This window comes from Cupressus sempervirens, chromosome 4 (assembly GCF_028749045.1).
Source record: "Cupressus sempervirens isolate cs-2001-9-10 chromosome 4, ASM2874904v1, whole genome shotgun sequence".
Lineage (NCBI taxonomy): Eukaryota > Viridiplantae > Streptophyta > Pinopsida > Cupressales > Cupressaceae > Cupressus > Cupressus sempervirens.
This window is the reverse complement of record NC_143121.1, coordinates 767,934,561-767,957,955: the sequence shown is the minus strand read 5'-3', so window position 1 is coordinate 767,957,955 and position 23,395 is coordinate 767,934,561. Positions and strand designations below refer to the sequence as shown.

The following is a 23,395-nucleotide window of genomic DNA, read 5'->3' as shown; positions in this document are numbered from 1 at the left end:
TAAACCTAGTTTGGGGATGAAACCCACAAATGTTCACCCAAAAATCCTCCAAGGAGAAGGTAAAATTGGGGTGGGAATGACACCCACAAATCTTCACTACTATAGTTGCAAAGTGTGGCCTATTATGGCTACAATATTTTGATCATAAACTATGATCTACCCTGTGAGAGGTATGCCATGTTAAAGGTTTACAAAGAATGTTAGGTGTCACTTTGCTAAAGGATTTAAACTCACAATTAAATAACCACTTCGTTAAGAGATTTACAATACTTGTTAGGACTACTTTGTTAAGAGATTTACTCTATATCACCTATTAGAATGATTCAGCAAATGATCCCTTAGTTAGCACTTTGTTTCTTGATGTTATATGTCCTCTTTACTAGTTATCTCTTAATTCTCCTAATCAAATCTATCTTTTCTAACCTTTCAATCATTGTCTCTACTCCTCTCAAACTAATTCTTCATTGAAAATCTCTTTCTTAGCCATCTTCTCCATGTTTCTTTTACACTAGATACTATCCTTAGTATCCTCCTTCAAAACTTTAGGTTAACCTTAGGGTTGTCTTCTATTATAAGTTTTATGGAGATGAAATTAGGTTAGAATCAATGACCTTAGTTAATCCATATGCCACCTAAAGCTTCCCTTAAGCTGATTGGTTACATGCATTGCATAGAGATACATAAGATGACTGAATACTTATCTCTTATAATTGTAAGTTCATGATTACATCAGAAAAAAATGGTTTACATAGAAATTTGTGCCATTACAAACATATATGACATAAATTGTTCACTCTACATCAATAGCCTCTTATGCTTGACCTTCACTGTGCTCTATATACTAATACTCGACTTCTGAATGGCTCAACACTAACTCTTTCTTAATACCTAAATCACTTGATAGCTACTATTTACTTAGAATTTGACTGACTTGGCACACACTATCATATTACTTGACATGTATTGTCTAGGGAATTTATACTTAGCATGCTTTGATCACTCAGCTCTCAATAATTGCTCGGCTTGACCTAATCACTTGACATGGACTATACACTTGGCTTGCATATTCATTACTAGATAATGACTAAGTTTTTGACACTATAATGTCAAAACCACAATGAGATAAACATTTTTTTAGATATAATAAAAAATTTATTTCTCTTTATCTTGCCCCCATCAAATGCAAAACAATGAAAATGTTGTGTTGATGGGGATTTTTATTAGTAAAAAATTGGCTCTTTTAAATTGGCTATGAATTAGAAATAATATATTAGTGATTTGAAAGTAATATGTATTTTGGTAGAGGCTATATCTACATTGGATTTATTGATTGAAACTATAATACCTTTGCATGCCTCCCTTGTGTTAAAGTCTTCATAAAGGCATCATTTTTGAATTTTTTATTTGAATTCATAAATTTTTAATCATGGAACCTATGATGAATACTTCAGATTAAAAATTTTATTTCTTACTTTAATTTTTTAATTATAAGATTTTTCTTTTTCAATGATAGTGGGTGATATGTGTTGTAATCTTTTGATTACATGGTGTTTTTAATTAGGGATTAAGGCTTTCTTTTATACATTTCCTCAATAAAATTATTCATATTTGAGAAGAATGCCAATATAAAGGAGGAATTCCCACTCCTATTATCAAACTTTTATAGTGTCCAATATTGGGCCTATTTTTGGAGGCCAATTGTACTCAAAGAATCCTTGCTTCTAATAAAGAAAACCCTAGGATGCATTAACATGTTTTGAGCATACCCCTAAATCTATTGACCTAGATGAAGTGCTTCATAAGTGCCATTGACTTGACAAGCTATCTTGGGACAAGGACCAATTGTTAGAATGGTATTATAACTCTTAGTTTATAGCCATTGTTAGTAGAGTCAAACATGGTTAGTCATGGAAGGTTAAAATGCCAATAAGATGAGAATAAAATTTTATACTACTATAATCTATGATGCTATATATTTTCTTTTTAGTATCGATCTAATATGCATATAAATTAGAAAAGTTTCCCAATGAAGTTTAACATGGGTTAGCTAAAGTTTAACAATGGAACCAATGATAGTGAGAAACTTAAAGGTTGCATTTAGAAGTTCTAGATACTCTTAACAATTAAAGTGTTGTATTTTTCTTACCATAGACTCATTCCTATTAAATAAAACAAAGAATTATATTTATATTCAAAACCCAAAAATATTTTTTATTCATTATCAATAATCATACTTTATATTTTTAATATCTCTTTAACACATTAACTTTATATAATTCACTATTCAATATTATATTCTTTTTATTTTTAATGCATATTTATCTTAATTATTTTCTACTAGTTGAAACATTCCATAAACTATTCATAATTACAACATGATATGTTGTTCATTTACTCTATGAAAAAACAAAATTATACACTATGGTATTATATTATAGAATCTTCTAATGGTTAGATGCCTAAATTTCTCTAGACCACTCTCTATATTGCTCCTAACAAATAGCCCTCTCAAGTCACAATCTCAGTGACTGATGATTCTATATTGGCTTTGATACCATGTATGTTGATGTATTTCTCATCTACACCTCCAATTTCTACTAAAGTGCTCTATCAACTAACATAATAGCCCTTGTTGGCTAGTCAATTGTTAGTTTAATTGGAGGTTATTGCCAGCATAGAGCATTTTCTCATGAGAGTTATGAATTCAAATATATGTGGAGTATAAAAAATGTTGATATAGAATGTCTAATTAAATAGACATTGGGAGCACGTTCTTATACTTTCATCCATTTTTTAAATTTCCATTAGATTTTGGAAACCCTTTTTTGGTTATTTCTTTTATTTTTCATAAAATCTAGAAGAACTAATTAGAATTTATATAATTGTTTACTATAATCATAAAATGTTTGTAGTGGGTGAATATTACTTCCTAGATTTTTGACATGGTTTAATAACATCTTGTGTCTTCTATATGTCTAGTGGTTGTATGAGGCATCGACTAGTTGATATTTTGCTGCAACAAAAATTCTAGTAGTTAACAATTGTTATCAAAGCTTTGTCACAATTTTGAGTTCTTGAAGGCTACATTAAGTAATGCTCAGATGGGGATTGTTGGTAGTGGGCCACTATCCCTTGTTGGTTCACAACATGGTTTACTAGCCTCCCATATATTCTATAAGTGTAGTGGTTGTATCATGCATTGGCATGTTGATCGTTTGGTGCAATGACAACTGCAGTAATTAATAAAACAATGGCAAAGTAAAAAAAAAATGGGTAAAAAAAGTTATGGGCTAGAAATATTACCATAAAATACATAGTGTTAGTGAGAGCATGATTACAAAAAGTGAATAAAATAACATAGTATTAGTGAAAAAATAGGTAAAGAATTAGGGGCAACAATAGCAGCAATAAAAAAATATATTATTAGGGACAAAATAGTTACCAAAAATGAATATTGTTGTTCCAAATCTTCGCTTGCTTCATTGTATTCTCTTGCACGGTTCTCTATGAATCTTCGTGCTAGATTTTTCTCTAAAACTGTCAAAATTTCTCTGCCAGAGGTGTTTTTAAGCTTGGTCCTCTATATTTCTTTGCCTTGGACTCATTTCCTCACTTATTTTACTCTCAAAACTTCATATGGATTAGTCCACAAGACTGGGAGTTAAATAAGTATCAAAATGGATAGAAGCAAAAAAATTAGTGGTAGAGACAACCGTTGATCTTTAGGTGGATCATGTGAACTAGGTGGAGAGGAAACATGAATTGGTGGTTTTGAATCCTTTGAAATAACATCATCCTTAGAATAAATAGTAGGAAAAATAGTAAGGTGGTCATGTGAACATTATTTTTTCAGCACATGGAAGATTAAATCCTATAAGAACTATAAAAGAACTTAGAAAACAAATACATGGTAGAAAAAGTTTCTTAAAGTAAAAGGGGACCCCTTATTGTCTACCAACTAACACCAAGCTCTTCCATTAACTTATAGAATGACCTCTCCTAGAAGATATTTTGAAAAGTCAACATTGACTAGAATGTGAGAAAATGAAGTTCCATTAAGGATTTTAGTCACTGAGGCCTACTTTTAGGATCTATCGAAATTAAACTACCAATAGTCTCATATGCCTCATAAAACCATAAATAAAGCGTAAGATAAGGAAACCTCACACACACATGCAAAATATTGATTGAATCTTCACAAGATGAAAAGAATAAATGAAAGGGAACATAGATATGGGATACAATTCACATCTCTAAGGCACATTTTCAAGCACAATCTTATACTGATCCTTGTCAAAATAAAAGTATGCCACAAAAAATCCTCTAGAAAGTAGATAAAGCTCAATTTTTACCTCAAATAGAGGAAGCCAAACATCTTGAATCCAACCATTTAATCAGGAAGAGAAGCCCCCACCCCACCAAAATAAATAAATAAGTAAAACCTATTGGTTAAGCTTTTCCTAGAAAAATAATCCTCACATTGTAGTACACACTTATTTTTGCTATGAATTCAAAAAAATGAAAAGGTATAGGGGACTATAAACTTGACATAACCCTCATTTTTTGTAGAAACAACATCCCCAACTATATTAGCTAGTAGGTAGCAAGATTTTCCTTAGTGATTCTACATAGGATGTACAATTAATATAACTAAATGACTGATGGGGAGAAACAACAATCAACTTCTCAAGAGAGGGGTCATGTAATATCAATAGAAAAACTAACAGAGAGGGACGTAAGTGGATAGCATATAGCTTAGGGTCTCCACAATCAAATTCCCAACCACAACTACCACAGAACCAATAACACGTCAAAGAAAACCACAACTAAGTGATGGAAGATCCACAACCAACTCCAACATAAACATAAGTATAATAGAACACAACCTCAAATAAGAAGTAGGAATGCAAAATTTGAAAAATGCAATAAATAATTCCAAAAATTACCTTGAATTTGAATAAAACTTTATACATGACTTGTGAAAAATGTGAATCCCTAACAACTATTACTCACATCATATATGAGTTCAACTAGTATATAATAAAATCCCGCCGAATAGAAATATTAAAAATGTTTAAAAAATAAAAAGAAAGATTCACACTGCGATGTTGGGCAAAAGTGACAGAGACACCTACTTTTATGACGTCAGGCCTTCTACGTCATTACGAGACACGAATGCATCGACAAACTATCGAGGTTATCGCTGACGTCAGCAAGGGATCTTAGTCCGCAAAATTATTGTTCTCGGTATTTTAATATCCTATTTATCACTGTTTCCTCCGCCACTGAAAACCAGTGGTAGTAGGTACAATTTTACAACTCTCCTTTTCTAGCTAGTCGGTGGATATTATGAAAACGGGGTAAATCAGCAATACGTTTCCCAAGTAAAGACTTGTGAAACAAATATAATATCCACCGTCTTCCTGTTCTAAAGTTTTCTCTATATAAACATTACAATCTGTGAAACATTACACATCTAACAAAAGCATTGCCCATAGAAAAGATACGGCAAAGCAGATGTTAGCAAGGGAGGTTATATTGAGAAACGAGAGAAGCTGTTGCAAAAGATCTGTCATGTTTTCTGATATCAATCCTTGTCTTCAAATTCCAAAGGATTATATCAGACCTCCTACAGAGAGGCCACAACTAAATCAAGTAGCTGCTTTAGAGAACATTCCATTACTAGATTTAGCTCTTCTCGATGGCCCCAAGAGGCATATGCTCATCGAAAGAATTAAAACTGCTTGTCAGCAAGATGATTTTTTTCAGGTGAAATTCGAGTTTGTATAAATTGTTGGTTTCCTCTATTTTCTTGCTCTTGTTTCTAAATTTCATTGTGTATGGTTTCATAAATTTTTCGCACAATACATTCTATATTCTATAATCTGTCATCAGACTTTTAGCAATGGTAATTTGGTAATGAACACATTCTTTTTCTATAAGTTGTGTATGATTTCATTAATGTTTTCAGTCATCACAATTTCTGAAATGGTATTTATACAGCGATTACTTTGTTCAATTAGTATTCTTTTAATTTGAGCTCACTCATTTTTCTACTTGTTCAGGTTGTTAATCATGGTGTCTCCGAGGAAGTCATTAACAAAATGTTGTAAGTTGCAAGACAATTTTTCAGTATGCCCATTGAGAAAAGAGAGAAGTTCTATTCTGAAGACCCTTCTAATGTTATACGGTTGTCAACTAGCTTTAACATTGAGAAAGAGAATGTCTGCAATTGGAGAGAATTCTTGAGACATCATTGTTATCCGTTAGAAAAATATGTAGACACCTGGCCATTAGAACCCCCTTCTTATAGGTACTTTTTATTACAGTTCTTCATCATTTCCTTTTATATCATGTCTCACAAGTGAATAAGTATGACTATAATTTGTATGCTCGTGCAGGGAGGCTGTTGGAAAATATTGCTCGGAGGTAAATGTTCTAATTTTACGCTTGCTATCTGCCATTTCTGAGAGCCTTGGACTTGAACGAGATTTTGTTGAGAAAGCTCTTGGAAAGCAGGCTCAACATATCGCAATCAATTATTATCCACGGTGCCCTAATCCTGAGCTTACATTTGGCTTACCGGCTCATTCAGATCCCAATGCTCTCACAATTCTTCTTCAAGGTGATGTTTCGAGCCTTCAAGTCCTCAAGAATGGACAATGGTGTGAAGTCTAACCCATACCCAATGCCTTTGTAATCAATATTGGAGACCAGTTACAGGTATACTACTTACATCACATAATGAACCATTTTGTTGTATATTAGGGTTTTTGTTTTAGTACCCAAATAATTTTTTCAATACCCAGCTATTTTTTTTGGCAGGTATTGAGCAATGGCATATACAAAAGTGCAATTCATCGGGCAGTAGTGAATGCAGCTGAAGCACGGTTCTCAATACCGACATTTTACTGCCCCTCGCCTGATGCAGTGATTGCTCCTGCTCCATCGTTAATCACCAGTGATAACCCCGCCCAATATAGAAAGTTTACATATGAGGAATACTACCAGAAGTTCTGGAGTAAAGCTCTTCAAGGAAATACGTGTTTAGATTTCTTTAGTGTTGACTCTACAAAAGTATGTCTACAGACAGAAAATGGTAGCATGCAACAATGATACTTGTTGTTTAACTCTCTAGCCGTGTGATGGGCTCTCCGTTAAATAGCACATGTTCAAGCAATTATATTTCTATAAATTTTAGGTTCTCTTTTTCATTGCACTTCTTCAAGTTTCCACAAATTGCAAACCCCTGGTGCGGACGCGACTTGTATTAATAGTTATCTAATATCAATGTAATTTTATTCTTTTCGTATTAAAGTGCATAAAGTACACTCATAAGGTGTATCTTGTTGGCATCTATGAAATAGGATTGAGTAGCATAGACCTGCCATAATTTAAACAGTTACTTTAGTGTAGCAACTCATAATTTATGTTTTTGAATATAAAAAGAACCAAGAGGGTACTGACCTGTGGTACAAACAGCAGGCACTAGACAATGTTAGAAATAAAAAAACCTAGTGTCAAACAACTAGATACAAAGAATCTAAGCTAAAGTCTGCCTCTATTAAAAACGTAGGTTTGAATGTGGAAAACACACCAACTATAGTTCCCATTGCTAAGGATGAGCATGGGACAAGCCCCCATACTAGCAACATTCTTAAACCAAAAACAAGAACAAAGATTCCAAAACAATCCTTTAAAACAAGCAACAACCATCATCAGAATAAGAGAAAAAACAAAGAGGGGGAGACAATCATCCTCAAAAGACCTAGTAACCAATCACATGCAATAAATAGCTTGTTCTTCTTTCACTAGCATAGCTAGACAATGGATAGCTCATTCTTCTTTCGCCATCATATGTAGACAAAGATAGTATATTCTTCTCACACCATTGTGGCGAAAAGTCCATAGCCACCACAACCACCTATTCCGAATAGTATCACCAAAAATATTCCACCCCCCAACATACTTCCTACCACCTCGATAGCAAAGGGATGCCCCTCAATATAAGTTGTGGGAAGAAAGATCATAAAACAAAGAGGGCGTCATCAATGATGATCACCACTGTTCCAACATTGGAACACCAATAACACCAGAGATCCTTCTTTCATAAAGAAAAATCTCTGAGAAACAAGCATCCTGTGGGTCAAAAACTCCCTTGGAAGAAAGAAGTATGGTCCCTGTCTATGAAGAAACCACTCCCACACTATGACAGCACCAAGACATCATAGGTTTGAGAAGCAACCTCCATTCGTTTAGCTTGGCATCTTTTGATTCATCACTACCACCATTGTTGGCCCCTTTACTTCAAGAAACCATAGCTTGCCCCTCACTCATCGTGCTCTCTTCAACTCATAATTTATGTTAATACTACATTGAATTCTAAATTTTATTTTAGAGAATAATCTTTATTGAGAATTCATAAGAAGTTGAAAATTATCAATAAGTGGAAAGATTGTTTGGGGGGGGGGGGTAATGTTTTGGTTCTCCGTCATCTCTGTCTTTAGTTCAAAATGAGATGAGTTCTTTTGACACATTAAAAGAAAAGGAAATTGAAGCTAAAGACTCATCTCTTGTGGTGATCAAAGAAAGAAGAAATTCAGACCCCAAAAAAATGTTGATGATGAGGAGTCAAGAGAGGCCATTAGGCTTGTTGACTATGATGAGTTAGCTAAGCATGACTTATTCATCTCTTTGAAAGATGCTAAAGATATGGATATTAAAGGCATGTCTCATCGCCTCTAAAAAAATGAGAAAGGGGAAAAGTCTTTTTGAGAGGAGAAATAGAACAAAAATGAGAGGATTCCAATGCTGCAAGTGGTTAATGAGGAGGAGTTCAATGTCAAACTTATAGAGGAATAATTTGCCCATTGATCCTCCTTGTCCTGTTTAACAAATTATAAAAGAGTTTTGCCTCTCCTTCCTTAGATTGGGTAAATGGACATTTCAATCCATCAAAAATATTGAATTTGAAATGCAAAGCACTTTAAGGGAAAATTAAGGAGATGCAAAATAAAGATGAAGAATGGGTAGAAGGAGGAGGTAGAGTAGAAGTGGAATTAAGAAGTGATCAAAGAAATGAAGAGAAAATTTGAAAAAATGGAAACATGACAAGAGATGTTTCGAATAGGTGTCAAAGTTTTCTTGGAGCTTCTATAGAGTGTGTGAATATGGTGTTTGGTATCTTAGAGTAGGGTAAGGAGGTGAAGCCACTACTTGACCTAAAGGAAGTTGAGTAGCAAGATGAGGATGCTATCACCAGAAAAAAAAACTTTGTGATCCATTACTAAGAAGAAGCAGAAGAAAAAGACCCAAATTTGACAAAAACGATATCAAAAAGGTCAGAGAGAAGATCAAAAGTATTGAAAAAGAGATGAAAGATAAGGTGGAAGAATTATTCTAGCTTCTTTTACTTTAATGTTGTTGTTGGTAAACAGATTCATTCTTTTTAATTTTACTCTCAAATGCCCAAATCTGAAAGAACCGCCAGATACCAATAGTTGGACAGTTTATCTTCAGGTTGATAGATTTCCTCTGAATTGAAAAGTAAAACTCCCTTCTCAAATGATATTTAATGAGTTTACTAGTTCCTAAACTAATTGGGTACATTCTTATCCTGAGAATAGAAGAGGAAAAACCAAGCTAGCCCCAGACTGAACTAACTCAAGCAGTGAATTTAACCCTAACCTAGCCAACTCGAAGAACCCACACTTCATATGGCTTCCTAGAATTGGTAATGCATAAATGAATACTATAAATGTAAATACAATGAAACTAAAATGAAAAGAAGATTGAATGTCCTAATTTTTGCAACAAGAATAGTTGAAAATACTCTAATTTACAACCCATTTTCTATTTGACTCAAGATGTAAGAAAGTGTTCAAAACTGAATATAACCATGCTCTAATTGATTATAATAAGAAAAGTAATAACCAAATACTCTGATTTAGAATAAAACCTCTATTGTATTGAACACTGCAAATAAGAATACTCCAACTTTATTTGCTCACAATCCTTTTGCCAAATCAATTACAAAAATCAGAATATAAAATCCCCTAAATACACAACATGAAATGCATAAACTATTATCTCCCCTCTACTCCAGCAATACCTACTTTTTGCAAAAAAAGAAGAACCCCTATTACTGGAAAAACATTACCATAAATAATCTCCTTCACAACCCTTCGGTTCTCCCTTGGTGACTTTTTGGTTTTATAATCGAATCTTGGGAATGTGATTGGTTTCCTTTTATTTTATTTTTTATTGACATTTGGTTTCCCCTTCCATTTGAAGTATGTCACCTTCTATAGAACACTGATTTGGTAAAACATTAGGAACATATAAAGAAACAACTGCTGCCACTGTAGATGCAACTTGCTGACCGAGTATCTTTATTTAGGGAGTCATGACAAAATACTCTGATGAAGTAATTCTGTTTAGTCTCCCTCTCAAACCTGAGTAAAAAATAGGAATGTTTGAATGAATAGGCTGGTTCGATTTGAATAGCCACTATTGTGCATGATGAAGGCAGTTCTGGAGGGCATCCTTGTGAGATATTGCTGTATTAAATGGCCTTGATGTCAACAATGAACCAAAGAAAGACAAAGCATCAAGATCCTCTTCTTTCAAATGATCTGTTGCATCTTCTGTAACAAAATCATAAGAAAGACAAGATATTCTTTCATGCATTTTCGTCCACATCATTGATGCGAATCATTCATGAGAAGTGACATGAAATAGTTGAGAAAAATATAGAAATTTTAAGAGGCCTTCAAGTGAATCAGGGGCTTCATCATTCATAATAAGGCCTTCTTCCAATGCCTTGCTAGTTTCCTTTAAGCATCCATTGGGCAGAACATCGTTTATGTTAGTCCCTACATCCTCTATTATTTCACCGTTAGCATTGTAGTTTCTTGCCTCATTTGCAAAACTATTGTCTTCATCTTGTCTCATCAATTCTCTCTCAATTTCTGCAAGTTCTTCCTTCACAGCAATACTAAGTGGTTTCTTCAACTTCTCCAATTCATCAATAAGAGTCAACACACCAACTTTGGACTGGAGAACATCTTCCTATTCCTTGTTAATAGTTTTTCCCTTCAATTTGTTCTTTATCTTCCATTCGGGATTCAATATTTTCCACAAGGAAACCATGTTGCTTCTCACGACCACTTCTTCCAAATATTTGGAAAATAAAATGGGATTTCCAAGCATCAGTAAAAACTAAGAAATCTTCAAACTCTATGTTATCTTTAGATACAAAGCTATTCCAGCTATGTTCAAAAGTCATTACTGTTCCTATGCAACATAATTCTACAAGCCAAATTTTTCAACTAGGGCCTTCAAGAAGGATATCAGGATCCATTCGATCTTTGAAAAGTTCAACAAACTTTGGCAGTATTTTCCTATCCACGTATCGGGTTCAATAGACATGTTTATCTCATCACATTTTGAAGACCAAACATGCCTCGAGCAATTCCCGTGGTTTCATGGATTTGAACAATGAGTGTCATGCATGAACTGGGAGGGAGTTTTTGCTAGAAATATTTGGCCTTGATAAGGCAAACTAATATATCCATGTCCGTTCTACTCCTTCATGACTCGTGTTCACCCCTCAAACAGAGCTCAGTTGATGTCCTTTCTTGGTTAGACAAAGCAACATCATTGGACGATGCAACTACAACAACTAGTCCATTGTCTTTCACAGCTTCTAGTACATAGGAAAATTTGTGGAAATCCTTCACACTGTTTGACAATATTTCTTCTGGTCTCGTTTCCTTTTCTTCATCCATGATCCGTAGTGAGTATCGCATCAAGCCTTGCAACAGCTATCCCGTGGCCACCACCTGTCAGTTTACTCTCCATTCTTGCTTTACTTTGCATAAAAAATTTCTTGAAATGTTGTTGGTCTATGAATTGAATGTCTAAGATAATAGTGCGAATTAAGTTGAAAAGATCATTGACTCGACCAGCCATGGCCTTTCCTCGAACAATAATGTGGCTTGTTGGCTCTACTTTTCCTCTAACCGATGAAGTGGATGAATAAACTGAAATCCCTCGTCTTTCTTCCTATAAACTAATTTAACTACACAAAATCCATGTCTTTTGTACCCATCTACAGTAGTGATTGATAAAACAAAGGCACTAATGGAAGAAGATTGGGTTTTAATGGACACATATCAAACACGACCTCTATATAAAGCACATCATTTGTGAACAAATCATGTTGCAGAACCTTGGCACCATTATTTTGAATAATAATAGTAGGAACATGTTTAGGCTTTTTTGGAATTCATCTAAAGAGAGATAGGGCATACATCTCAGAGCTTCAGGAGGATCGGGCGACCTTGACTATTCTTGTGTTGAAATTGCTTTTATACGATGCCTTTCTTATTACATTGATCGAACCATATCCCCAATGTGTTATCTTCACTAGAGTTTTCCCATTTGGCATTCACTATCACACCGGACTCATTCTTTTGCAGGGGTCAAGAATTGGGCTCTTTTATAATTATGATGACAAATCCTCATGATTTCGATGTGGTGCCTCATCTGCGAATTTGCCTTTACGGTCAGTATCCTACTCTTGATATCATTGACATATGTTTATGTGTGTCCCCTTTTCCTCATGATCCGATCTTCTTCTCTTTGTATCTTTGCAGTGGTGGATTTTGTTTTAATTCTTTGGATGACTGGCACTACTCATAATTAGAACACAATCAATTCCATCGAATCTACTTGTTGAGCCTGGGATTTCATTTGGAGGCTCCCTTTGGCTTTTGCAATGTACATTTTTCATTGAAAGATCCTAGTGGGAAATCGGAGTTTTACTTCTCCACTGGTAGAAAACTGGAAATGGTCTGCGACATCAGATTTTCTGCTTCTTTAATGTGATCACTATTTTGTGCCAATTGGTCCATGGATTACATTGAAAATGCAATCTTGATGTTATAAACTCATGCTTCTCCGATTAAAATCAAGATCTTGTATTTTCTCTTTTTAGATGGAAAATGAGACTTTGACTTCTCCATAGGAAGAAATTCGTGAATGGACTACAAAAGATGCATTAAGACATGAATTTCTTGAGTCTTTTATTTCTAATATAATGGCTCCAAAATCTAAGCTTTTGTATTACAGTAATGCATATTGAATACATATTTCAAGTTTATAATCTGTGGAATTATCGAATTCAAATTTGCTTCACTTTGGCAGAAAATGGCAATTTGGCTTCTCTGACAGAAAATATCAAAATGGCTTCTCCTCTTCTTTACGAAAAGTCCCAAATGAGCTTCTCGTATGGCAGGAAAATTGGAAATCTAGTTCTACATCGAAATTCTAATTCTGCATTCCAATTCCAATTTTGCATTCGAGTCCAATTCTGCTTTTTTTTTGTAAATTAAATCAAACAATTTCAATGACTAACTCAATTATTTCTTTCTCTAAGTTAGATTATGAACATGAAGCTAAAGAAGCATAATAGATCATATCAAACTAAACCTGTAATTCTGAATCGAGGCAATGAACACTGAATTGTAGCATAGGAACTGTCGCATCTGCATTGGAACTTTGATCTTTATCCTTCATAAAAACATTGTTAAGAAAACTGGAAATTTTTTTGGGGAATTCTTAATGGGAGGCGACTATAAAAGTTTTTAAAATGGTGTACTGAAAGTGCACCTATAGTAGGCTATAAATGGGGATTATGTCCTACAAAGTACATAAAGAATGCAATATCTCTATCAGAAGATAATTGCCTTATCTATTGGGTTACAAAGTTGAGCCAAGAAGAGGTTAAAAATAGAGTTCCTTGCCATGAGGGCAGAGTGGAGCAAGGCAAAACCAAAACTGGGAAACCAAACAACAAAACAATAATGCAAGGAAAGACTAAACCAGGCAAGCCCAAATTGGAAAGAAAAACATATTTACAAATAGGTGAGGAAACATCACTAAAAGGAGGGAGAGCATAATGAAACACATACATGGCCATTAATCGGTTGTGAAAAGAAGGAGCCATTTTAGAACAATGCATGGTTTCCAAATGAAGTAATCCATCTCAGCTGTAATTTAAAGACACTCTCAATATTGAAAATCAACTCAATATAATGAAGAAGTCTTGTAAGAAAAATATTATATCCAAAGAACCATGTTTCATCATAGAATTCCAACTTTTCTTTAACCTTTTGCATGGAAGATTCAAAACCATTCCCAAACTTAAATTGAAAAGAACATTTCTCAAATATCTCCAAGAAAAACACTTCATTATTTTTATCATTTAAACTCTTGGGACTGTCATAATTTGGAGGACTTTTAGCATACTTGACAACCTCAAATTTTGAGCAGACATCTCTAATTTTAGGATAAACTTTGACTAAGACAACTTCCTTATCCTCCTTACCATTTAAATCTGAATTTTTTCTATCCAAAAAAAAAACATGGGATAATGAATCAAAACCTAAAGCTATCAGAGGAGCATCTCATTCTTCAATAATCAGTAAAAGGTAAGAGATAACCTCCTCTTTACAAGGTAATTCATCTGTTGAAGTCTTGGATGGCATGAACCACTATAACCTTTTAACCTATTCAATCTCAACCATACTTTCATCTTGAAACTCAAAGGAACAGTTAGAAAACAATAATCCTTCATCTATTTGACATGATGGAATTTTATCATAGCATACTACTAGAACTGATACATCTTGAATACTGCTTTCTATTAACATAGGATCAAACTTCAAACCAAAACTTCCATTATTCTCAAAACTATTGACCTTTTCCTCATTCAAACAGTTAGGCTGAAAATGTAAATTATAAGAACATCCATCATTACTTACTTGAAGATCATCTTGTATATGTTCTTCTTCTTCTTGTTCATGCAACACATGTAATGAGATGATGTTAGGCTCCTCATTTTCAGCTTGTTGAAGATCTTCCCATGCATGCTCTTGTTCCTTGAGTTCTTGCATAGGAGGTTTCTTCTTGATGAGGAAAGAGCAATAGGCAACCTTCAACCAATTCACACTTCTCGCCATGTCTTCTGTAACCTCTTCAATTGGGTTTTTGAATCCTGGGATAAAGATAAAGATGTCTAAAACATCTTCATCTCTTGCTAGCATCCAATCTTTTAAATTCTTTCAATATTTCAAGATATATTCTACAATAGAGCCACCAACCTCCATCCTAGGGGAGGTACCTCAAATTCTGAAAAAGAAAGCACTAAATTGCTTGACCACAAAATTTAGAGAATTAAAAGTAGAGTCACCAATCTCTAGGTAGTAGAGATATTAATAAACTAAGGAAGCAAAACTTAACACTAATCTTCTTTTCCTCAGTCCCCAGCAGAGTCGTCAAAAATCTATTGATAAATAGATTCGTTATTTTTAATTTAACTCTCAAATGCCCAAATCTAAAAGAACAACCAAATACCAAGAGTTGGATAATCTGTCCTTAGGTTCATAGGTTTCCTCTAAATTGAAAGGTATAGTTCACTTATTAGATGATATTCAATGAATTTACTAGTTCATAAACTAATTCGGTATACTCTTAACTTAAGAACAAAAGAGCAAAAACCAAGCTAGCCCCAGACTAAATTAACTCAAGTAGTTAATTTAACCCTAACCTAGCCAACTCAAAGAACCCACACTTCATTTGGCTTCCTAGCATTGGTAATGCATAAATGAATACTATAAATGTAAATACAATGAAACTAAAATGAAAAGAAGATTAAATGACCTAATCTTTCCAATAGGAATAGTTGAAAATACTTTGATTTACAACCCATTCACCATTTGACTCAAGATGTAAGAAAGTGTTCAAAACTAAATCCAACCATGCTCTGGTTGATTATAATTAGAAAAGTAATAACCAAATACTCCTATTCAAAATAAAACATCTTTTGTATTGAACACCACAAATAAGAATACTCTGACTTTATTTGCTCACAATCCTTTTACCAAATCAATTACAAGAACCAAAATATAAAATCCCCTAAATACACAAAATGAAATGCATAAACTGTTGTCTCCCCTCTAGTCCAACAATACCTACATTTTGCAAAAAAGAAGAACCCCTATTACGTGAAAAACATTAACATAAATAATCTCCTTCAGAACCCTTTGGTTCTCCCCTGGTGACCTTCTGGTTTTATAACCGAATCTTGGGAATGTGATTGGTTTCTTTTCTTTTCTTTTCTTTTGACATTTGGTTTCCCCTTCCATTTGAAGAATGTTACCTTCTATAGAAAACTGTTTTGATAAAATATTAGGAAGATATAAAGAAACATTTGGTGCCACTGCAAATGTAGCCTCCCGACGGAGTATTTTTATTTAGGGAGTAATGAGAAAATAGTCCAATGAAGTAATTTTATTTAGTCTCTCTCTCTCTCAAACCTAAGTAAAAAAGAGGAATGTCTAGATGAGTAGGCTGGTCCGACATGCATAGCCACTATTGTGCATGATGAAGGTAGTTCTAGAGGGCATCCTTGTGAGATATTGTTGTATTAAATGGCATTGGTGTCAACAATGAACCAAAGAAAGACAAAGCATCAAGATCCTCTTCTTTCAAATGATATGTTGCATCTTCTGTAACAAAATCATAAGAAAGACAAGATATTTTTTCTTGCATTTTCGTCCACATAATTGATGCAAATCATTCATGAGAAATGACATGAAATAGTTGAGCAAAATACAAATTTTTTAAGAGACCTTCAAGTGAAACAACAGCTTCATCATTCATAATAAGGCCCTCTTCCAATGCCTTGCTAGTTTTCTTTAAGCATCCATTGGGCAGAACATCCTCTATGTCAGTCTCTAAATCCTCTATTATTCGACCGTTGGCATTATAGTTTCCCACCTCATTTGCAAAACTATTGTCTTCATCTTGTCTCATCAACTCTCTCTCCATTTTTGCAAGTTCTTTCTTCATAGCAATACTAAGCAGTTGCTTCAACTTCTCGAATTCATCAATAAGAGTCAACACACCAACTTTGAATTGGAGAACATCTTCCTATTCCTTGTTAATACTATTTCCCTTCAATTTCTTCTCCTTAATTTGGAGAATACGATTGTGCATTTTCTTCCATTCGAGATTCAATATTTTTCACAAGGAAACCACATTGCTTCTCATGACCACTTCTTCCAAATATTTTGAAAATAAAATGGGATTTCCAAGCATGAGTAAAAACTAATAAATCTTCAAACTCTATATTATTTTCAGATACAAAGCTATTCTAGCTATGTTGAAAATTCATCACTGTACCTATGCAACATAATTCTACAGGCCAAAGTTGTCCACTAGGGACTTCAAGAAGGATATTGGGACCCATTTGATCTTTGAAAAGTTCAAAAAACTTTGGCGGTATTTTCCTATCCATGTATTGGGTTCAATAGACATGTTTATCTCATCACATTTTGAAGACCAAACATGCCTTGAGAACTTCTTGTGGTTTCATGGATTTGAACAATGAGTGTCATGCATGAACTGGGAGGGAGTTTTTTCTAGAATATTTGGTCTTGACAAGCCAAACTGATATATCCATGTTGGTTATAGTCCTTCATGACTTGTGTTCACCCCTTAAACAAAGCTCGCTGGATGTCCTTTCTTGGTTAGCTAAAGTGACATCATTGGACAATGCAACTAAAACAACTAGTCCATTGTCTTTCACAACTTTCAGTACATAGGAAAATTTGTGGAAATCCTTCACACTGGTTGACAATATTTCTTCTTGTCTTGTTTCCCTTTCCTCATCTATGATCCCTAGTGAGCACTGTTGAAAATACACTAGAAAACATATATGAAACTCTCAGCATATACCTTGGGAAAAACCCTCTTCACAGAGGGAAATAACCCAGCCTTCAAAGTAGAACCTTTATTAATAAAAAGTCTATTACAAAGTTCAAACCTTCTATTTGATTACAAAACAAATAATCAAGTTCAGACCTGCTGTTTGATTACAAAGTTCGAAGCAACATTCAAAATATGTTTATTGCTTACAATCACCACATAATAGAATAAGCTACAATTACATATATATGAATATTGATACTCCTACAAAGAAGAGTATAAATGTATATATTAGACTCAGCTTGACAAGAAATGAAGAAGTCCAGAAGTCTTAAATGAAACTGATCAAGAAATCGAACATCAATCAAATTCTGCTGTTAAATATTCAAGCCAAGGAGATAGCTGTTGGGTGCAATAAAACTTGATTATATGATGTCATCAGTAGATGTTTTCATATGAACTATCATCGTCGACTCTTAGTCATCTTTAACCTTAATAAAATAAATAAGATGATTGACGTCCATACTGTAACCACAGGTGAATAAAATCTTTGATAATATATTTCAATAACTACCAAAGAGATGTTTGATATAGACATGCGGGTCCCAGAATGTCTTGTAAATTGCCATCTAATTTGTATCATACAACCATATTAAAAAAACAAATGATTTTCTCTATACACAAATATTGTGTTAATCTGTAATATTGAGTAATCATTTAATATACTAAATTCCATTTAAAGCTAAATAATTCAACACTCCCTCTTAGATTATATGGAATTTGTAAGTTAAATAAACAGCACAAAAATCCAATTTGATTAAAATCATGAAATATCTCTTTTAAAAAAATCATTTATTCATAATTAGATTTGATCAATCATGACAAATTTGTAAGACTCACAACTAAGCCTTCATTCACTGACTCACTCAACATGAATATTTATGGAATCTCTCAACATAACACACAACTCTTATCATGGATTTACTCAACATGATAATATCAGGGACTCTCTCTACATGATATTCACTATCGCATAGTGAAAGAGCTATAATAGCTTATCTTACAATATTTATCAGATCACACACCAAAAATAATAATAATAGATAAATCTAAATAAACTAGACTTAGTTCCATTTAAATTTTAAGATTTATCATTCCTAGTTTTTCTCTAAAAAAACAAAATTTCACCTCAGATAGAGGCTTGGTAAAAATATCAGCAGTCTGATCTTCAGTTCTGATATACTTCAATTCCACAGCCTTTCGAATAACCATGTCTCTTAAGTAATGATACTTAATCTCTATATGCTTTGACTTGTCATGAAAAATTGGATTTATAGAAATTTTTATGCAGGTCTAATTATCACATAATATTATAGTAGGATTAGAATTCTTTTCAAATAATCAACTTATGAGTTTTCGAAGCCAAATAGCTTCACGAGCTGCTGAGCAGGCTGCCACATATTTAGCTTCAGCAGTACTTTGAGCTACACATTTTTGTTTCCTGCTGTACCAAGAAATCATGCCTGAACCAAGACTAAAACAAAAACTAGAAGTACTTTTTCTATCCACAATACAACCAGCCCAATCAGAATCTGAGAACCCATGAAGTTTCAGGTCATTAGAACAAGAAAAACTCACTCTATATTATAAAGTCCCTTTGACATATCTCAAAATATGCTTAGCTACAGTAGAATGAAATTTTTGAGGTTCACTCATAAATTGACTCAAAGTATTGATAGCAAAACAAATATCAAGCCTTGTATTGATGAGATACATCAGAGAACCAATCAGTTGTCTATAAATAGTACAATCAATCAATTCTAAATCAGCTACATTTACTTAAATTTTCTTCAAATTAGATTCCATAGGAGTCATATTTGGCTTACAGTCAAGCATACCAAATCTCTTAAGAATATCAAGAGCATATTTACCGTGACTGATAATGATTTCATTAGATAGTTTCCAAATTTCTAGACCAAGAAAATAATGCATTAAACCCAGATCTTTCATTTCAAATTCAGAAGATAAATCTTTTTTACATTTGACTATCATTTCATCATCTCCTGTGCTAAATAGATCATCAACATAAAGAACAAGAATCAACATGAGATCTTTATACCTTTTGAGATAAATGTTTGGATCAGCCTCATTCTTTGAAAAACCCAAATTCAAAAGATAACCATCAATATGCTCATACCAGGCTCGAGGTGCTTGCTTAAGACCATACAATTCCTTATGAAGTTTGCATACATGAGATTCTTTGTTATGTAAAATAAATCCATTAGGCTATTATACATAAACTTCTTCATTAATAAATCCATTGAGAAAAGCTATTTTTTACATCCATATGATGAATTTTCCTTTTTTTACTTGTAGCAATACCAATGACGGTTCTAATAGAAGTGTACCTTGCTACATGAGCAAAAATTTCATCATAATCTATACCTTCTTTTTGAATGAAACCTTTGGCAACAAATCTAGCTTTGAATTTATCCACACTCCCATCTGCAGCATGTTTTGTTTTGAATAACCATTTAGAGGAAATAATTGATTTATCTTTAGGACGAGGAACAACCTCCCAAACTTTATTTTTTAGAATAGACTCATATTCTTCTAACATGGCATCCTTCCAAACTTGCTGACTTAAAGCTAATTCAACAGATGAAAGCTCAAAGTCAATGAGATTACACATTAAAGTAGAATAATTATCAAAAGTTTGAGGACATTTACTTTCCCTAAAAGTTCCTTTAGGCGCTGAAAAATTTTCAGCTTCTTGCATAAAATTCCTTGCCCACAATGGTCTCTTCTTCTCATTCAAAGGATCACTAGGCTCAGCTTCAGAAATATCTTGAATTTTAGGAGAAGAAGGAGAATCTCCCCTCTTAGAGAATATTTTTAGATTAGAAGAAGAAATTTTAGGAACCATAGGAACATCCAAATCAATATCAAGAGAAGAATCATCAGATTTGGAGCAATCAAAATTTTCTTGAAAAGAAACATCTCTACTAAGTTTAGTAGACTTTTGCCCTGGAATATAAATCCTATAAGCTTTGGCAGATTTGCTATAACCAACAAAAATTCCCTTTTTACTTGAAGGATCTAATTTTGATCTCTTATCTTTGGGAATATGAATATAAAATGATGAACCAAAATCTTTTAGATGACTTACATCAAGTTTAGTATTGGAGAAAGCTTCTTCTGGAGTCATATTATTAAGTATACAATGAGGACTCCTATTTTGAACATAAACTGCTATCCTACAGGCCTCTGCCCAAAGAAAAATCTGCAAATTTTTGTCATGAATCACATCTTTAGCAGCCTCCACAATAGATCTATTTTTTCTTTCAGAAACTCCATTTTTCTGAGGATTATAGGGAACATAGAACTCCCTCTTGATTCCTGGTTCAACACAAAAAAAATTGAAAAGAACCTGAAATAAATTCACCACTGTTATCAGATGTGAGAGTCTTGATTTTCTTTTCAGATGAATTCTCAACTGAGGCTTTAAATTCCTTGAACTTGGATAAAACTTCATCAGATTCTTTGGTTTTAAGAAAATAGATCCATGTTTTATGGGAGCATTCATCAATGAAAGTAATATAGTACCAAAAACCACTTAAAGAAGTTGATGACATTGGTCCACACAAATATGAGTGAATCAGCTCTAAAACATGCTTAGATCTATTTTCACTTGAATGAAACAGACTTTTCAAAAAAATTCCCAAAGAGCAACCTTTGCAAATGCTATCAAATGAGAAACTGAGAGAAGGGAGACCTACAACAAACTTCCCTAAAGAAGAAAGAGATTTGAAATTAAGGTGACAAAATCTCTTATGCCATAATAAGTTGATATTGGAACTAGAATGATTAAAAACATGAACTTGATTGGCTACAAGATTATAAAGACTTCCATGATGTTCACCAATAATTTGAGCAGAATTAAAATCTTAATCCTTCTTCCAAGCCATTACACTTCCATTAGAAAAAGCAATATTAAGACCTTTATCTTGCAAAGCTGATATGGAAATTAAATTCCTCTTGATACCAGGAACAAATAAAACATCACTTAGATGAAGAGGAATACCGGATTTTAATTTTAATAAAGTGTTACATGCCCCTTTAATAGAATAAGATGCATCATCACCAATGATCAGTTGAAGATGAGGATCTGATTCAACTAGATTTGAGATATGATGCTTGAACCCGAAAATGTGACGAGATGCACCACTATCTATTAAACAAGTATTATGATCAGCTTGCACATGACTAGACAAAGCTGATATAAGAACAAGACCTTCTAAGTGATCATAAGAATCCTTTGAGAGAGAAGAAGCATTTGAATTAGATATAGTCCCATCATGAAAATTGAGTTTCACAGTGCAATGCTTGGCAAAATGACCAAGTTTTTCACATCTAAAGCATTTAATCTTGGAGAAATTTTTCTTTCTTTTAAATTCAGAAGATGAGAAAAGATTTTTATCTTCAAACCATTTGAAAAATTTCTTTCTTCCTCTTTTCTTAGAATTTTGAGAAGTAAGCACTTGATCTTCTACTTGAATAGATTTATGAGAACTCCCTCTAGCTTCCAGATGAACTCCTCTTGAATACAATTAGTTCTCAGCCTTTCAAAGGTTGGAAAATCACTTCTGCTACTAATACCTTGAATGAAAGATTCCCAAGAATGAGGGAGACCATTCATTGCAAGCATAACAAGTTCTTTGTCATTGACAGATTCTCTAATAGAGCTTAACTGATCTTTAAGTTCATAAATCTTTAAGAAGAAAGAGACAATAGAGTCACCTTTGCACATCTTGATATGAAGAAGTTGCATGCGAAGAGCCAAAGTTCTGCTGGTATTGTTTATCTCATACACATTATGTAGTGAATCAAACATTTCTTTGGCAGATTTTAGCTTGGAAATAGTAGGAACTAAATGATCCTTCATGGAGTCAATAATAATTCTTTTGGCCACAATCATGTTCTTTTTCCAAGCTTCTTTTTTTTTAGAATCAGAGGGTTCTGAAACTTCAAACTCCACAAATGTAAGATCATTTTCTTCTAGAGCCAATAAGATTCTGGATTTCCATGAGATGAAATTAGAGGCTCCTTCTAGACGATCTTCTACCTTCAATCTAGGCACCATGATTTAAAAATGAAAAGAATCTAGTCTAGTTTGAGAAATTATGAACCTAGCTCTGATACCATGTTGAAAATACACTAGAAAACATATATGAAACTCTCAACATATACCCTGAGAAAAACCCTCTTCACAGAAGGAAACTACCCAATCTTCAAAGTAGAACCTTTATTAATAAAAAGTCTATTACAAATTTCAAACTTGTTGTCTGATTAAAAAAAGAAAAAAAAAATTTCAGACCTGCTATCTGATTACAAAGTTCAGAGCAACATTCAAAATATGTATATTGCTTACAATCACCACACAATAGAATAAGCTATGATTACATATATATGAATATCGATACTCCTGCAAGGAAGAGTAAAAGTTTATATATTAGACTTAGCTTGACAAGAAATGAAGAAGTCCAAAAGTCTTAAATGAAACTGATCAAGAAATCGAACATCAATCAAATTCTGTCGTTAAATATTCAAGCCAAGAAGA

General features: G+C 33.4%; 1 protein-coding gene and 1 pseudogene across 2 annotated transcripts; one reads left to right on the top strand and one right to left on the bottom strand.

The window, feature by feature from the left end:
• Positions 1-5,472: 5,472 nt before the first annotated feature.
• On the top strand, positions 5,473-7,313 carry LOC149563637 (flavanone 3-dioxygenase 2-like). 2 transcript variants are annotated; one of them, XM_089824047.1, is made up of 4 exons: positions 5,473-5,769; positions 6,066-6,313; positions 6,402-6,723; positions 6,810-7,313. In XM_089824047.1, the coding sequence occupies exons 2-3, from the start codon at positions 6,135-6,137 to the stop codon at positions 6,676-6,678; spliced, it is 456 nt and encodes a 151-aa protein (XP_089680173.1). In that variant the 5' UTR covers positions 5,473-5,769; positions 6,066-6,134; the 3' UTR covers positions 6,679-6,723; positions 6,810-7,313. The 2 variants fall into 2 exon arrangements, with proteins under 2 accessions (XP_089680173.1, XP_089680174.1); XM_089824048.1 differs by having other exon boundaries at positions 6,826-7,311.
• A 2,947-nt stretch (positions 7,314-10,260) lies between these two features.
• LOC149563636 (uncharacterized) lies at positions 10,261-11,151 on the bottom strand (annotated as a pseudogene).
• Between the last annotated feature and the right edge of the window lie 12,244 nt (positions 11,152-23,395).

Coding starts and splice junctions, on each gene's coding strand:
- LOC149563637 (XM_089824047.1), top strand. CDS start 6,135: ATGCCCATTGAGAAAAGAGAGAAGTTCTATTCTGAAGACCCTTCTAAT. Junction 6,314..6,401: donor TTAGAACCCCCTTCTTATAG/GTACTTTTTATT, acceptor ATGCTCGTGCAG/GGAGGCTGTTGGAAAATATT.